An 18,523-nucleotide genomic window follows, 5' to 3' on the forward strand; every position below is an offset into this window, starting at 1 on the left:
GGGGGGCAAGGATTTCTGGTGATGTTTTTATCTAGAAGGAAACACTCGTGTAGGCCAAAGATGAAAATGAGTTGTCAATACTATTCTAATGCAGGAAGGGTTCCTTTGAAAAATAATTGCCCCCAGTAAATCTGTTTGTATTATTTTATAGTGGAGTGCCATTAAAGCATGCTGTACTATGCAAAGGACACAGCAGAATCCTTCTTTGATATCACTGTGTTTTTGGAAGAAAGGAAGTCAGCCCAAAGATACTGGAAATGAGATTACAGCTATGGAGGTCAAGTTCATAGATTCAAACCTCCTACAGATTTTTCATTTTGTTTAATGAATCATACCCCTAACTTCAGCCAGTGTATACATAAATGACCTTGGTCACTAAGGAGACCAGACAGGGCCAGCGGAAGTTCATTCACAACCAAGCAGAAAAGGAGAGTAGACCCACTGCCAAGGATATCAGATTCCCACACTCAGAGCAACACAGTCAGTGGGTGCAGGTATAGGTGAAGATGAGGGGTGGGGGAGGGACTGTTGAACCAAAACAAATGAGTTCAATGACTCTAGGTCCAAAGACACACAAACTATCCACTGCTGCAGTGAGAAAAACTCTTCCATAAAAATATGCAATCCATTCAAAACATAAATGGTACAAAGCTGAGCACAGAAATACCAAATATCAATAGCTATTTGGAAAGTGTCTTAAGTTTGCAAAGCACTTTACAAATATTATTTTATTTTACCCTCCTGACAATACTGGGAGGGAAGTAGTATTATTTTCTCCATTTTTCAGAAGAAGAAACTAAGGTGGAGGTTAAATGACTGGTCAGAGTCACAGCTAGCAAGTGGCCAGATCTAAACTCAGGTCTTCCTGGTTCTAGGTCCACTGTTCTATCTACTGTGCTACCCAGAGACCACTAAAACTCTCTATGAAATAACAACAATAGAGCAAAGGACTTAAATTCAAGTCAGTTTTCTTGCAGGCCAGAAAGAGAAACAGATCATAGTTTGAAGAATATAGCAGATACAAGACAAACCAAACCACCAGACTCAGCTGTTGCTTCAGGGAGAATAATACTTACTATTGCCATAGAAGAGACTCCCAAAGCTGGATAGGACTGTTTCGGGAGCTGTTTGTTGAACTAATAAAAAGAGGAATAAGATAACATCCAATCCAATGCTGCCTGATTTTGTCTGGCAACTGTTTTGATTATTTTTGCTGTCCACTGAAGCATGCCATTCTGAAAACTTACTCTGTGTTCTCTGTGGTGCATTATGCTACAGTTAAACCTTAAGGGATTTCTAAAATCTAGAAAATTTTCATATTATCCTTTGGAGATTTTTTGTCCATCCTTAAAGCAGCCCTCAGTACAATTTATATAACTGAATTGAATTCCTACACGGACAGTTCTAAACCCAGGCTATAAAAGTTCACTCGTTTTTATTTGAGGTGACTGAGGCACATTCACAACTTACTTTAACTCCTCCTCAGCATTATCCAAACAACAAAATCCCACCATATCTTTGAGAAAGATGACTTAGTCCTCTATTTGAACTGTCCTCTATCCCTCAAAATGGCTTCTTGATAACTGATTTCTTGCTCCATGTGAAATAAGACCAATGAGTTTCTCCTTTTGATTACAGAGGAAAATCTCAAAACAAAATTCCACCTTCCTTTATCAAGAGACAACTCTCTCTGGAATTTGCTTTTCTAAACTGTTAACAAAGACAGACATAAAGCCAAACCACAAACAAGAAGCTAATCACTGGTCCCTTGGGAAGGCTGCCAAGAGTCAGAACACTCATATGTTGTATGCCTACCCCACATTTATTCCTCATCCAGAGGTTGATGAGATTTGCTAATAATACACTTTATTAAAACCAAAGCAAAGAACAACCCCTGAAAATATCCTTCCCAGAAATAGAAAGCCACCCAAGATAAAATAATACAAAAACCTGGTCCCAATCCCACCACTTATTAAATCTCTGCTTCAATTAAAACCAGTGCCTTTGCCTTAAAATATCAAACAACACAAAAGTCATGAATAAGCATTTTTTAGCTAACATCCTGACCATAAAAACAGATGATTCTTTGGAACCACAAGTCTACAATGACTGCTAATTCCTCTCAAAAAAATTTGAACTAAAGTCAATGTGTCTCCTCTCTATCTCCTGCCTTCAGGACCTAAAAAACACTCTAGGAAAATGAACGTCAATGAAACAGATTCCTTTTATTAGCTTCAGCCCTTTCCAAACACACTTAAAACGTTTGCTTTTCCATTAGTAGCCATTAAGTGAGTGATCAATACTATAACCCAGCAAGAGCTACTTGTCCTTGTCCTAGTTATGAACGCTGAAACTTCACTATTTACTTACCAGCCACATTTGGGAGCCTGGCAATAATCTGCCACTCCTTTTACACCTAATGCATGTGGAGATTTTCAAGTGACAGGAGGCAACATATCTGTAAGTGCAAACTGCAATAATAATTGCAAATGCCTATCAGTCTAAGCTCAGTATCTTAAAATACACACCTGATGCTGAGTTGCAAACACATGAAATAACCAGCTTGAAATGATCTCTAGTATTTAATGTACAGTCTAATCTTCAAACACAAACTTGTAATAAAGGAGCCAATTCTTACCCATCAATAGGGCTAAAAAAATTGTCATGGGGCGAGGAGGCACTTCTAAAACATTTTTCCAATGTTCCCAAAAATAGTTTGAAAACTTAGTACTGCTTTTTCCTATGTTTTGTCGATGGTTAACATCTTCCTCCACTGTTACAAACGGAAAAGAAACACTAGCTTGAAGGGTTTCATTTTTTGGCATAATAGATCCTAAAGGAGTGGAGAGAGTAACCTGTATATTCAATTCTGAATAGGAATTAAACAAACACTTTAAAATAAAAAGATAAGGACTACATTCCTTCACTTTTTAAAGATAGTTAAATCGCATTCTTATTCTAGCCTTCTGATTCTTCAATTCCTTCTTTGCCTTTTTTTCAGCTCTTCACACTTCTCAAATAATGCACCTCAACTCCTACTTTGTCCTCAGATGTCCTGCCCATAAAAAAGTCTACTAGACCAAAAATAAATTAAGCTCTATCCCTCCCCCAAATCATCCAAAATTGGTTAAATATCAGTGAGAAGGCAAGGGAGCCTGGCTTCCTATGATTTCCATCAAAAATAATCTCACAAACATCCAAAAAAATAAACCCTAGAAAGTCCCATTAGAAAACAAAAACTCACCAAAAACCAATTAGCAAACTAAAGAAGGTCTTGGATACAATAAAAACTATTATGAGAAAAGAGGGTGATGGGAAAACATCAGAAAAAAAATACCCAAAGCAGTATCAGAAACTGAATCCGATAACAACAAACATTCATTAAGTGCTTTAAAGTATAATAAAACACATTCAAGGAAGAACTAGATTGGCAACAGAAAAAAAGTCTCAGAAGATGAAAAAATTCAGCAAAAGGGAAATCAGCTGAAAGGAATCTGAAAATCCCAGTAAATACAATAAAAACAAGATTAATAAAAGGGCAGCTACTTCAGCCGAAATAAAATACCAAGCTCAAAAAAGAGCTCAATTGGATAAAAACTGAGATGTAATGAGTACAAAGGAGGCAGTTTGGAGGGTTAAGGAAAGAAGATCTCTATTACTGAAATCCTATAATTACCAAAAAAGAAAAGAATTGGATTGTTATACCTGAGCAAGTTACACAAGAAAATTTTCAAAAGACTTCCAATATCTTAATAGAGAAAACTCAAAATGCTGATATCATTACTGTCAAACTTCAAATATACAAAAATAAGAAATTTATGAAACCACTAAGAACAAAATACTGCTAGTGGGGGAAAACCAATCAGGGTTCACAAGATTTTTCTCTAAAAGTCAGAAATGATTAGGAAAAAAATTAGAACATGATTATGGCTCCCTACTCTCGACAGAGAAGTAGTATAATGTAGGTAGAGAATGAGACATATGTTGTCATACCAATATATTCACATAGCCAATGTGTGAATTTATTTTGTTTGTCTATATTGTGTTGCTTCAGGAAAGGATTTAAGGTGTGGAAGATGGAAAAGTCAAGGGAAACTGAAGCAATGATTTTAAGCATCATCTATTATAAAATATGTATTTTTTAAAAGTTCAGAAAACTAGAAAACAGTATAATGTATTTTTGCTGGAGCTCCTTTTATTGAAGTGTAATAAATTAATTTTTTTGGCTTTAGTTGAGACTTTACTCCTCATTTTATTTATTTCATTATTCAAATTTACTGAGGTTGTTATTAAGTTTCGATACACAAACACAAGTGCATGCGTACAGACACTCAGAATCATATGCACACAGCATAAAATTGGTGTGGATAGAATGAGTGTCATATTTTCTTTCTTTTTTTTAAACCCTTACTTTCTGTCTTATACTGACTCCAAGGCAGAAGACTGGGAAGGAATTGGCAATTGGGTTTAAGTGGCCCACCCTACACATGGGAATTCAATTTTTGCCATTCTTGTGTATTATGGGGGGAAAAAATTCTACCCTGTGTTTATCTTCTGAATTAATAGTACATACTACAAGGCAGCTACTTCTGGTTCAATACACAGAAAACAAAAAATTGAGTCCTGAACAAAAGGATTCATATTATCCTGATTAATTTTTTTCACTAATATTTGGAAGCTCAAGTTCTAACCCCTAAATTGAGCTAATACATGCTTATGACTTCTTACAGTTTAGAATCAAAAACTGTCATTTGAATCCTCTAGTATGTATTGAAGATCATTAAGGGGAAAGAAAACCATCAGGATCTTGGATAGTAGTCAATAAAGCTCAACTCAATCCAGTGGCCTGCTAAGTGAGATTTTATATTGTTTACATGAACAAATGAGTCCAAATGACGTCAACAATTATAATGTAGATCAACATAGTGTTTTACAGTTTACCAAAGTTCCCTCTTCACAATGCCTCTGTGGTTTAGGCAGGAGGGGCTATGATTTCTACTTTCCAGATGAGGACTTTCCCAAGTGACTCTCCAAAATGACATAGTAAGTGGGAGAGCCAGGACCAGCACCCAGGTTAAGACTCCTATGTTAGTACTCTTTATCCTCTACCACAATGTCTCTCAGTACTTTCATAGAATCAATCTAGAACTCAATCCATTTATTCTTGGGAAAATTTCATTTTCACTGATCCAAGGAGCTCATTATTCAGGGACATTATTTAGTATCAAAACCCCACCTCCTTCACTCCCTCAAACCAGCCCACCAGTGTAGAACCCAGTTAAATTAAACATCTCTTACTGCCTGATGGATATCACTCTTCACCTGATCACTCAACATGCTGTCAAAGACAAAGGAATCACCAAATTTCTCTGCCTAGAATGAATGGAAAAAATAAAAATCATTAAGTGGCTACACATATCATGACACATAATTGATCTTTCAGAACCACAAAATTTCTAATGATACGAAACCTTCCAAGCATCCCAAAATATACTACTTTGAAAACATCATATTATCCTATCTGGAGGTTAATAGGAAATATAGAGCATCATCCCCATCACCAAACAGAGAGATAACTTGGCATCTGAGCTTAAGGAAGAACTTTCAAATGAAACTAACTATACAGCAAACAAAAGGAATCACAATGGAGGAAGGCTGGATAGAAAGATCTATAAACCAGCCACACAGAGGTGAGCACTTAAACCACAGGAATGGATGAGATGGCAAATGGAAAGAAAAGAGACAAAAGAAGGCAGCCTAGGACAAAACCTTGAAGAATATATATATATATATATATATATAATGGGCAGGAAGGCAATAAGAAATCACAGGAGATTTAGTCAAAGAAGCAGGAAGAGGAAGAAAGGAAGAAAACAAGCATTTATTAAGCACCTACTGTGTGCCAAGGCACCATGCTAAGCATTTAACTAATATTATTTCATGGGATCCCCACAACAACCCTAGAAGCTATTATTATCCCCATTTTACAGCTGAAGAAATGGAGACAGATTACTTGACTAGTCCAAGGTCGCATAGCTAGTAAATGTATGAAATTGGATTTGTACTCAGGTCTTCCTGAATCCAGGCCCGGAGCTCTATCCACTGTGCCACTTAGCTGCCTCTAGGGCAGTGATGGTGAACCTTTTAGAGATGGAGGGCCATGCCCCTCCCCCCCTACATGCTGGGCACATCCTGCCCCCCCAACCACCCCACACAGGGGAGGCAGGAAGTGCTTCCATTAGGCTGCTGGGGTAAAGGGGAAGGTGAAGGTAGGAATGTCCTCAGAGAGTATAGAGTAGTCCAAGCCTTCTGCTTCCCTCCAGTTCTGCCACCTGTGAGCCACCCACCTTCCCCCGTGAGCTCCCATCGGGCAACTGGGCAGAATGGGGGATGTGGAAAAAAAAAAAAAAAAGTCATCAGGCTCCGTGGAGAGGGGGAGGGGACTGGCTCCACCAGTCCCTCTGCCTTTCTAGTAAGGAACTCTGGGGCAGGGAGCTAGGGAGGGAGGGTGGCCACGTGCCCAGAAAGCACTCTGTGTGCCATCTTTGGCACCCTTGCCATAGGTTCACCATCACTGCTCTAGGGGGCTGAAGGAAAGAAGATGGGGGAGAAGTCTATCAGAAAACAATTGATATTAAAAAGAGATGGGAATTCCTTTTTTAAGGGGGATGGGGAGAAAGAATGCTAGATTTAAAGTCATCTGACCTAGGTAGAATCCCAGCTCCAACACTTACTCTCTGTCTGACTTAAGATTACTGAAGATGTAAGAATAAGCCAAAGTTTTCTGTCTGTCAAAAACAGAATGGAATAACATTTGGGAGGAAAGTGCTTTAAGTAACTGAAAAAGTGAGCAGTTGTTAACAGTATTATGAAAATTAATAGAATTGCCAAGGCACCATGAATATAATTTGAACTGACAAGTTACCCTCAAGCTTTATAAAGTGTATTTCGAAGGTATTATTCATTATTCCTAGGTACAGCATCAAACTGAGCACCCAACCGCCCATTCTTCTGTAGGAAAGGTATCTTGCTTTTACCAGCTCTCTGCTGATTCAGAAGTAGCTAGGGATGGCTGGAAGAGGGCTGTGCCCATATTCTGGTTTTCCCACTCCACAAAACTAACACACTTTCTAAGGAGAACTTTCAAAGGAACTTGTTACCCACCTCTGTAACATAACCAGTGGAGTTCACAAATCTCTCAAATTCAGCATTACTGACTTCATACAGATCCATGTAAAAGGAGTTAATTCTGACTCTCCTGGCAGGTCCTTCTCCATCCTGCTTTATTTGAGGTTCATCTGTGCCCATCGTAAATACACCTGCAGGAATGTGGGCCATCTGGAAGAGAGGTAGAAAAGAAGAAAGAAGTTGTGCTGTCATTTCACTATGCAGGAGAAAGAGGAGTAATGGATTTAACTTCAGAATACCTAGGTTCTCACCTTGTCCCTGCCACTTCCTGACTGTGCAGCCCTGAAGCCCCTGCCCCTCTATTGGACTTAGTTTAGTCATTTGTAGAATAAGGGTTTGTACTTTCAGCTCCATCTCTATGACCCTACAAATAAGGAATTAAAATGTCTTTCCTTTGATTAGTAATGTCATCCTAAAATGCCACAAATCAGCCTGAGCACTGAGGACCTTTTCTTCCTCAAAAACACCTTAAATAACTTAGAAAAGGCAAAAACAATTTCATTTCTGTGTCCTGGAACATTTTACTTGTCAAATCTTTTAAGGTAATGAGGGTGTCACCAAAAGTTATAAATGTGCTGTGTTGAACTAAATTATTGGAAACTTTCTAAAAGATTGTAGGACAGGAAGGAGCTTTAGATACACTAGTCTAATCCCCTGATACTACGGCTGAGAAAGCTGGGAGTAGGAGAGCTGGCAGGAAGGGAGGAAAAGAGGGCAAAGAACACTTAGCAGTTAATGTTAAAAGAAAGGATTCGATCACAGCCAAAGACTCGCTTGTTGAATAAACTAACCATTAGGAAAGTTTAATTTCTACTTCCACTGACACAGTATAAAATCAATAAATTGACAAGCATTTATTAAATGCCAATTTACTAGACACTGTGCTGAGACTTGGAGATACCAAGATAAAATAAAAACAAATCCCATTCTCAAGGTATTTATTTTCTGCTGGCAGTACACAGCATGGTCATAGATAACTAAAAAACAAGATAGACATAAAATGTATAACAAATGTTTGGGAGGTGGGAGAGGGTAAGAAATCATGAAGGACTTATTAGAGGTGCATTTGAACTTTTGAGTGAAAGTCTTAAGAAGCAAAGGTAAGGAAGAAGAGGATTCCCAGCATGAGGGAAATAGTCTATATATACAAAGGCAGAGATTTGAGATAGGATGTCATGTTCATCAAACAGCAAGTTCTGATAGGGAAAGAGGGAGGGCAAGGGCAAGGGAAAGAGAGCCAGAGAGACTGAAACAGAGAAGTTTGTGACCGGTTTTAAATGTCAAAGGCTGAAGTTTATGTTTGATCCTAGAAATAAACAAAAACCAATGAATTTTCTTAAGCAAGGAAAGAAAATTACCAAATAAATGGTCAAAAATGACCAGACTGGAATACCAGTCTGCCAGATCTGTGCAAGATGGGTTAGAGAGGGGAGAACCTGGATGTAAGAAAGACAAGTAGGAAGGGAATGGTAATAATTTAGGCAAAAAGAGGTAAGTGTCTGAACTGTAGTGGTTTAGTGGGAGTGGGAAAAGATGTGATATTTTGAGTAAATACATTTGACAAGACTTAGCAACTGATTAGTCATGTGGGTTTAATGAAAGTGAAGAATTGCATATGACTCCTAAGTTGTGAGCCTAGATTCCTGTAAAAATGGCAATGTTCATTCACTGTTGTTGAGTCGTTTCAGTGGTGTCCAATTCTTTGTTACCCCTTTTCAAGGCATTCTTGGCAAACATAGTGGGGTGGTTTGCCATTTCCTTCTCCAGCTCATTTACTGATGAGGAAAATGAGGCAGAGTTAAGGCACTGTGCTAGGAGTTGGAGATTCCAAGATAAAATAAAATAAAAATAAATCCTATCAACAAGGTATTTACTTTCTACTGGGAGTACACAGCATATTCACAGATACTAAAAACAAAAGAAGTACAAAATACATGGGTCATACAGCTAGTAACCGTCTGAGAGTAGATTTGAACTCCCAAAAATGAGTCTTCTTGAATTCAACCTGGGCACTCTCTCCACTGTACCACCTCTCCACCTAGTCCCACGCCCTCAGAATAGTGATACTCTGGACAGAAACCCAGAAGAGGAAAGGTGAGTTTAAGTGGAAAGGGGACTAGGGGAGCAGAGAAAGGAAGACGGAGATCACAGATAATTCTGAAAAGTACGACGGAAAAATCAGAGAGGTATTCTGCTAATTCTCAGTATATGATATTTGAGTTCATCTACTCCTTTTGTTTCAGCTTTTCAAAACATCTATATGTAAGACATTCAGGAATCTTTAGAAAAATAGATGTTTAATAGAGTCGACATTCGAATCTTGATCTAAGGCAGCCTGTCACAGCAAAAAATTTGCCATTAGACAATTCTATCTTCAATGCCAAATACAAAAGCGTTCTTCCATATAATCTTATCCCCTACGTACACAACTTGACAGCATGAATCCCAAAAACTAAGACCAGTAGGTAGAAAAGGCAAAGAAGCTGATTTAATCTAGATTTTAAAATGAACTAGTGATATCAACAAGTGTAAGGGTGCTCAGGTGATAGTGGATTCCCCAAAACAAAAGGTCTACAAGTAGGCAAAGGTTCAAACAGTGCCATGAGACCCCAGCATAAAACCCTAGTTCTATTATTCCTTTAGACATTTATAAAAATCCTCAATCCTTAAAAACTCATGTCTCTCTTATAGTACCTTTATCTCTCTGTCCCCACTTCTCCTGTCAAAAAATAATAATAATAACGGGAAAAGTCCATCCATGACACAAAAGCTTAAAAATTAGCTTTAAAACAAACCAATTGAGTTTCTTAAAGGATTTAAGAGGAAAAAAACTTCCCCCAGCAGATAAATAGATCCTATTATGAGAACAGTTGTCAATTCCTCAGCTCAAAAGCAAAGTCAACAGAAAGCTGTGCCCATTTAACTTAACAGATTTATTAAATCACCTAGATTTGTTCTATCTTTTCCTGCCTGAAGGTGAATATCAATAATACTCAAGTTTTCCACTGTGGACTTCTGTCCTAATTTTTTTCTTTTTAATGAGAATATTTAAGCTAGAAGACAACTTTCCATTCTAAAGGTTGTGGATAAAAATAACCCATTCTACCCTGAGTAGAATATGCCTTTCAAAATGATCTAATGAAGTGAGTACTCTCCCATCTTACACACTAAAAAGTGTTCTGAACAGATGACACAAGCAATAGTTGGTCTTCACCATGGTCTGCAGCCAAGTTTTGACAAGTACAACTGTAATAATGCTGGACTGTTTAATTCTTTCTTCCAGAGTCAGTTGGTCAGTAGCAACATTCCCCCAAGAATTCAAAGGGGAAGCTCCCCCTGCCCACCTCTGATACTCTACATTCAAGTCAGGCTTATAAATGGCTGAGTTAAGTGAAGAACTCATCCTACTTTCCCATTGAAGCTCTATAGTGACTAGGGCAACAAGAATTAATAAAGAACAATAATATTATACTGACAGCATCACTATTTACAAAGTGTTTACAACTCCATAAGCTAAACTGCACATTTGTGAAATAAGTTGCATGCCTGTGGTACCCATTCTACAGATACTGGAATTGCAGCTCAAAAAAGTTTAAAGTTTGGCCTTAAGAAGCAGCACATGGCAGTGATCAGAGTCCTAGACTTGGAATCAGAAAGATTTAGATTCAAACCCCACTGTACCTCCTAGCTATGTGGCTATGGGCAAGTCAATTAATCTCCTATAGCCTCCTCAATTGTAAAATGAAGATACTTCAAAGGATTATTGTCAGTGTTAAATGGGATAATGTATGCAAAACACTGTGCCAACCTTAAAATATAACAAAAAGTCATATTTTTTATTGCCCAGTCTCATACCCTTGATAATTATGGGAGCTGGAACTCAAAAACCCAAAGCACATATATTTTTGTTTTGCTCCATTTTACTCTCTCTCCTATTCAATGCTAGCAAGAAAAATAATGGGTTAAAATAGGGATGTCTCCGTCATTTAGTCTATAACAAGATTTCTACAGAAAAAAACTAACACACTCTCTCTCTTTCTCTCTCTTTTTTCTCTCCCGTCACTCTCCCTCACTTCTCCTTCCTCCCTCCCCCCCAACAGAGACAATGAATACTAAAATGTATTTATGCTAACCTTCTCCTTGCCTTGTCCCAACTTTAGAGGGATAAGCAAAGCAAAAATAATCTTTAGTAACATTAAAAACAGACTAATAAAAAATTCAGTTAGCCTGGGACCAGAGTGAGCCTGCCTACAAAGGGGAGGTAGGTTTCATGACTTAAAAAAGGGTACCCAGACACTTCATCACCTCATCAGTTTCCTAAACCTACTTTCTATAAAACCTAACAACAAAAAAAGATATCAGTGCTCATTCATTCAATATTTGTTTTATACAAGGCACTAAACTGTACAAATGTGCTCCGTAGAAAGGCTGAATCTAGGAGAATAAAAAATGCACAGAAATAATTAGAGTAAAATGGAATTATGAGTAAGTGGTCTGGAGAGATTTAAAGGAGAGATTACTCTAATACCAAAAAGTTCTGGGAGACTTCATAAAGCAAATTTCATTTGAAATTAGGCTTGAGGGGCAGCTGGGTAGCTCAGTGGAGTGAGAGTCAGGCCTAGAGACAGGAGGTCCTAGGTTCAAATCTGGCCTCAGCCACTTCCCAGCTGTGTGACCCTGGGCAAGTCACTTGATCCCCATTGCCCACCCTTACCAATCATCCACCTATGAGACAATACACCGAAGTACAAGGGTTTAAAAAAAAAAAGAGAAGATAGAAAAAAAAAAAAAAAGAAAAAAGAAATTAGGCTTGAAAGACAACTTATGGATAGGGAGGAAAGTAGGATGATTGACTGTGAAATCTGATATGAGTTGCATAAATATGCACCCACACATATAATTTTATTTTCCCCAAATCTTGTCTCTTGAATAAAGCTGCTATGCTAAGAAATTTCTTAAGGTTGAAATAACAAAAGGGAAGTATTTTGTTGCAAAATACTAGGCTCAGTAGTGAATTCAAGATCATTTTCACAATGATAAACTTGCATCAAGATGGATTTTTAGCCTTATTTAAAATGAAACTTTCGGCTAGTCTTTTGATGTATTCCTCCAAAATCTTTTTTTAAAGCAAGCTGACACACACAATGCCGTAACTTTCAGAACTCTCCTCACATCTTAAGATAGACTACATATGGCACTTCATATGTTAAAGTACTTTTCCACTATTCAAATATCATTTCCTTCTCCCTTCACTAGTATTCTCTTATATTTTCCACTATTCAAATATCATTTCCTTTTCCCTTCACTAGTATTCTCTTCACTAGTATTCAATAGTACAAACAGTACTACTGGTGACTGAACAAAAGAAAGGACAAGTGGAAAAGTATCTTAACCAAGTTCTTACTTTTGAAATAAGTAGCTGAAAAACTCAGGTATCTACCTATATTTTCATTAAAAAAATTCTCCTTGGATTCTGGATATCATTAATACTTTAATATTACGATGATCTACCAGTTAGTAGGTATTTTGTTCAATGAATCAAAACTCATGTTTTATTATTCCAATAAGAGTATTCATTCCTTTAGGGCAGTGATGGGCAACCTTTTGAGATCAGTGTGTCAAAAATCACCAAAAAAACAAGCATAACTAGGGTGGTGTGTCACTTCAAGAAAAAAAGCCATAACTTCACGATATTTATAGTTTAAATAACAAACATGTATAATTGTATTTAACTGTATTTAATAAACCAAAATAGGTAAATTAATATAGATAGAATTGTCATCTATAGTACACAGTATCTACACTACACCACAGCAAATGTTTCATCCTTGGCACATGGCCCCATACTTCTCTGTATGTAGCCGCATGTGGCCACATGTAATTGAAAATGGCTACACATATCAGTGCTGACACAGGTGTCATAGGTTTGCCATAACTGCTTTAGGGCAAGGGCAGCATCTTATATTCATTTCTTTTTTGCTAGATTTATTACAAGAATAGCATTCAATGAAACTGTAAAGGATACCACCCCTTTAGACCAAAGTTTCTTAACTATTCTTGTGTCATGGATCCCTTTGGTAATCTGGTGAAGTTTAACAAGGTTTTTAAGTAATTGCTAGTTCTCAAGTATAGATTAGTGAAAATAAGAATTATTTTTTTATATCCAAGTTGATGAACCCCTCTGAAATCATATCTAAAGACCCCTTGGGGTAGACTCCATAACTATACTTCAATATGTGTTATTTATGGCTCAGCATGGAACTATTTCCTTGCATGTTAAGAATATGGGAATAATCACATGTTATGTAAAGATTTAAGTCGAGAAGAAACTTTAAGGAAATGTCTATTACAAAAGAAATACCAAGGACAATGAAACAGGTACATCTGACTCACTGCAAATAGAGTAATAGAGCAAGCTTCAAGTAAGAAGGTTCCACAGCAACCTTACAATGGACTGATATTTATAGGGGGAAAAAATAAAACTAATTCTTTTCAAGCCATTCAAGGTTCAAGTAAGGTTCCACAGCAACCTTACAATGGACTGATATTTATAGGGGGGAAAATAAAACTAATTCTTTTCAAGCCATTTATCTTAAAACCCTAGCCAAACTGCTGTCTAACTTCCTTGAACATTTATTCTTTCATCTATAAAAGGAGGTAATACCTATGGTGCTCATCTCACAGTGCTTTGAGGGTCATACAAGGAAATATTCATGAACACTTACAAATCTCAATGCATGTCACCTATTACCAAAGACACCCTACGATGAAGACTTTGAGGACTAAACAGTTATCAACTCCCACATTGAAACACTAAGGAAATAAAATCCAAAATATCAAGCTAATAAGGTAGTGTTTCTTTCCCATTGTGACAAACATAATAAGGGATCTGCATTCCTACAACATCCCTAGAGGACATCCTAAAGGAATCCGCAAAAATATTTTGTTAACCACCACACACACAACTCAGGGGAGGAAGAGCATATGCCTTGAATAATGATTTAGGAAGACTACTATTGCTGTGGAAATGACTGATCCAGATAAACATTTAGACAAACCTGTTGCATGTTATCAGAAAACAATAGTTTCATGCTAGGTGTCTCAAATGTCTTAGTGGAGTTTTAAGCTATTCAACCTTAAACTACTGAAGCTTAAACCTTAAACTACTGAAGCTTAAAACTGCACTATGATTTTTGAGACCCCTCCCCTATATTTAGGGCTGAATGAGCCCTTGGGAGTTGACCGTCAAGTCTTACCCTTATCCTCTCACTCCATCCAACACTTTTTCTTCTATACCACGAAATCTCTCATTTCATAATTAAGGAAACTGAGGCCCAGAGGGTTAAACAAGGTAGGCAAGGTCACACCTATGGTGAGTGTCCTTAAGTCCCATTAGAAAAGGAACTTTTTGAGGGCAGGGACCCTGTTTGGTTCAGGTACCAGCATAAATGCCTGACACGGTAAGTACAGAATGCTCGTCAAAACAATAACTTACTAAAGTCTCATCTTACTAAAACCAGAGAAATTACTGCTGTACCAAGGTACAGACCCAAACAGTGGAGAAGACTGAACTTAGATTTTCTCAAATTAACTATGCCAGGAGAAAAACGAGTTGTTGTAGGCGTGGCGGGTCACAGGAATCTAAGAGATCACTTACTCCAATCCTTTAACTGAGACCCAAATTAAAAAAAAAAAAAAAAAAAAAAAAAAATTCCCGAGGTTTCACTAAATAAGCAGTTAAAGGCAAAACTGAGATTTGGAATCAAGTCCTACAACTCCAATCACGGGCCTCGGCTGCGAGGAGATAGTTTCTCCCCAAACTGAGCATCCCTAGCAAAAGGCCAAACCCGCCAGTTCTCCACCCCTGAGGGATGGGGAGAAGAACCCTGTTCTCCATGGTTTCTCCCACTGGGCAAACGGCCCTCTCTCCGGCACAAGACCTCCCCCTACCCCCCTGTCGCCGACCTGCGGGGTCAGCACTGGCCGTTCCGCAGAGGCCCGCTCAGCCACGTTCGCCTCCCGGGAGTATCTGTGCGCCGCCGTCCCGGGGCGCTGGGGAGAGCCGCAGCCACATGTCCCTGCCGCGTGGGCCGCATCAGCTGCGCGGGATCCGGACTCCGAGCCCAAGCCCCTGGCCGCTCCCACCGCCCCAATAATCAGCAGCAACGGCAGCGGGAGCAGCACCGGAGGGAACCGGCGTGGCCAAGGGAACCCCGAACCGGGCGCAGCCATGTTGTCTGAAGAGCCATGTGACCGCGCGGGGTCATGTGAACCTGGTCCTCTAAAGGAGCCGCTGGAGTGCATGCGCGCGGCGGATTCTTTGGACTGAGGAGGACTAGGAGCTTTCTGCTTCATGTTTCTCACAGAAAGCTTGACTTTAAAAACAAACAAACAAACTGAAAACACCTCGGAGTAGCTGCCCAGGAAATATATAATGATTGGCCAGATAATGAAGAGTGAAAATATCAGTTCGTAGGTTTGGCTAGAGCAGCCTCAAGTCCTAGGGTGGACAAGCTGAGAGCTGGGAGGGACCTTAGAGGTTAAGTGCAACACGATGCCAACCTCCTCCTGACACCCCACCTTTTTTTTTTTTTTTCTTAACTGAGGAAACAACTGAGACCCCGGGAGGCTCTCTGACTTGCCACATGGAGAATGTTGTCTGGAATGCCGTCCTGCCTCTTGGCTTCCTCCAAGACCCCACCAAAAATTCAGTCCCTTAATCTAGTGCCTTTCCTCTTCTGATTATTTCCAGTTTATTCTTTCTATGTCTTGTTCATAGTCGTCGTTTGCCGTTTGGCATTAGCCTATGAGTTTCTTAGGAGCAGGGACTGTCTTTTACCTTTCATTGTATCCCTAGAGCTCAGCAGGGTGATTAACACTTACTAGGCACTTAATAAATGTTTAGAGACTGACCGACATGAGGAACTGAGATTCAGTGAAATTAAGTGGCTTACTTGCCCTTTGTCACAAAGATAATGGCAAAACCAGGACTCAAATCCAGATCCTTTTAACTTAGGAGTTCCTTACTACAGGTCCTGATCCAGAGAAAGATCTCAGGAAAAGCTGAATATTTGAATGGGTGGAGAGAGGAGAATAACATCTTTATATTCATTAACCTCTAACTGAAATCTAAAAAAGATTTATCTGAACTGATGCAAAGTAAAGGAAGCAGAACCAATAGATCATGATGCATAAACTACCAGCAATATAATAATAATAATAAATTGTGAAAGACTTACCTATTCTGTTCAATACAATGATCCATAACAGTTCCAAAGGATTCAAGATGAAAAATGCTATTCACTGATAAACTCTGAGTACAGATTAAAGCATATTTTCCCCATTATTTTCCTGCTTAGTTTTTTCAACATCACTAATATGGAAATAAGTTTTGCCTGACTTCCTATTTATAATGGTTATCATATTGCTTAACTGGGTCATGGCAAACCTATGACACGCTTGTTAGCACTGACACATGTAACCATTTTTGATGACATGAGGCCATATACAGAGAAGTATGGGGCCCTATGCTGAGGATGAAACATTTGCGGTAGTGTAGTGTAGACACTCTGTGCACTATAGATGACAATCTAACTATATTAATTTATCTATTTTGGTTTATTGAATACAGTTCTATATTACAATTATACACTTTTGTTATTTAAACTATAAATATTGTGAAATTATGGTTTTTTTCTAGAAGTGACACATCACCTGAGTTATGCTTGGTTTTTTGGCAAATTTTGACACACCAAGCTCAAAAGGTTGCCCATCACTAGCTTAACTTCTCAAATAGGTGAGAGAGGAGCTGAAGGAAGAGAGATTTGGAACTCAAAAAAATTTTAATGTTAACTTTTAACTGAAATGTAGCATTATCTTCAATTATGAGGTTTTTAAAATTGAAAAATAATATAAAAATATATTTTAAAATTGCTTCCCTATGCTATGGAAAATGGTTAGAACCATTGCTCTAAGTCCTCTATTTTTTAAATCATGACAATCAAGAAACACTTATAAAAGGCAGCGAGGTGGCACAGTGGATAAGGTACAGGAACTAGAGTCAGGAAGATCTGAATTCAAATCTAGTTTCAGACACTTATTAGCTGTGTGAAGTTGGACTAGTCCCTTTAACCTGTTTGTCTCAGTTTCCTCATCTGTAAAATGAGCTGGAGAAGGAAATGGCAAAACTCTCCATTATCTTTGTCAAGAAAGCCCCTCAAAAAAGGAGTCACAGAGAGTCAATCTAGACTGAAAATACTAAACATTTATTTATAATAAAACATTTATTTATTAACTAGTATATGCACTGAGCTGAGAGCTGGGAATAAAAAGAAACACAGCTTTGTTTTGTTCTGTTTTGTTTTTGCAAAATATTGATACATTTAGCATTTTTACACTCCAGGTAATTACCATATTTAACACTCAAACTGCTTTTAAAAGTATAATATATGCCTCCATCACCACCATCATCGCCTCTCCCCCCAAATTATCTGTTTCTAACTGACAAGAAAAATGTCTCCATTATTCCTTTATTACCATAGTAGTATGATAACATTACTAAGTTGTAATGCTCATAATAATAGCACTAACCCTGAATTTGACCACAATTTAGTTTCCTATATATGCTATACTTATCTCCATTTTCAGAATTATTGTATTTCTTGTTCTTTGGGCCCAACTTTCCTTACTCTCTTTGAAAGTCTCCCCAAGATTCCCTGAATTTGCAAGTCAATCAATGAACCTTATTAAGTACCTACTCCATTCCTGTTCTAAGGGTTGAAAGTTTAAAAAAAGGCAAAGGATAGCTACTGAAACCAAAGGATTTGGTTGTTTTTTTAAACCGTTACCTTCTGTCTTAGGATCAGGCCTAAGACAGAACAGCAGCAAAGGCTATTCAGCTAGAGTTAAATAACTTGCCCAGGGTCACCCAGCTAGGAAGTTTCTGAAGCCATATTTGAACCCAGATCCTCCTGACTCCAAGACTAGCTCTCAATCCACTGTGCTACCCATTTGACCCACTTACATACTCTTGATTCCTTGTTCTTGTTGTTCCTTCTCCTGATTTCAGGTCCCTGTCTTCTAAATACTCTCACTAAATTTGTTTCTTCTTGGTCATAGTCTATCAGATTTCAGATAGTAACATCTATTGCCGTCCCTCCCAAAAATACTTTCCACCCCACTGGATCAAGCTCATTGATCCTTCTCAACAACTGAATTAGGGCCAGTACAATGTCCCAAATCATCTTGAAGAAATTACAGAAGTTGAGACCTTCATCCTTTCCAGATTTCTTGGTTTTTGGGTTTTTAAGTGGGGGAGGGCGGGAGGAAGATGAGT

General features: G+C 38.2%; 1 protein-coding gene across 1 annotated transcript in view; it reads right to left on the reverse strand.

Annotated features, from left to right (window-relative positions):
* The window catches only part of SUMF1 (sulfatase modifying factor 1), a 104,121-nt gene extending 88,629 nt beyond the window's left edge, over window positions 1-15,492 (reverse strand). Inside the window, exons 1-3 of the mRNA XM_044662828.1 lie at window positions 15,154-15,492; window positions 7,165-7,338; window positions 5,299-5,373 (exon numbers count right to left, since the gene is read on the reverse strand). Of these exons, the coding sequence (XP_044518763.1) occupies window positions 5,299-5,373; window positions 7,165-7,338; window positions 15,154-15,492 (588 nt within the window). The remainder of the gene's footprint in view (window positions 1-5,298; window positions 5,374-7,164; window positions 7,339-15,153) is intronic.
* Window positions 15,493-18,523: the final 3,031 nt, after the last annotated feature.

The sequence above is a fragment of the Gracilinanus agilis genome, chromosome 1 (genome assembly GCF_016433145.1).
Source record: "Gracilinanus agilis isolate LMUSP501 chromosome 1, AgileGrace, whole genome shotgun sequence".
NCBI lineage: Eukaryota > Metazoa > Chordata > Mammalia > Didelphimorphia > Didelphidae > Gracilinanus > Gracilinanus agilis.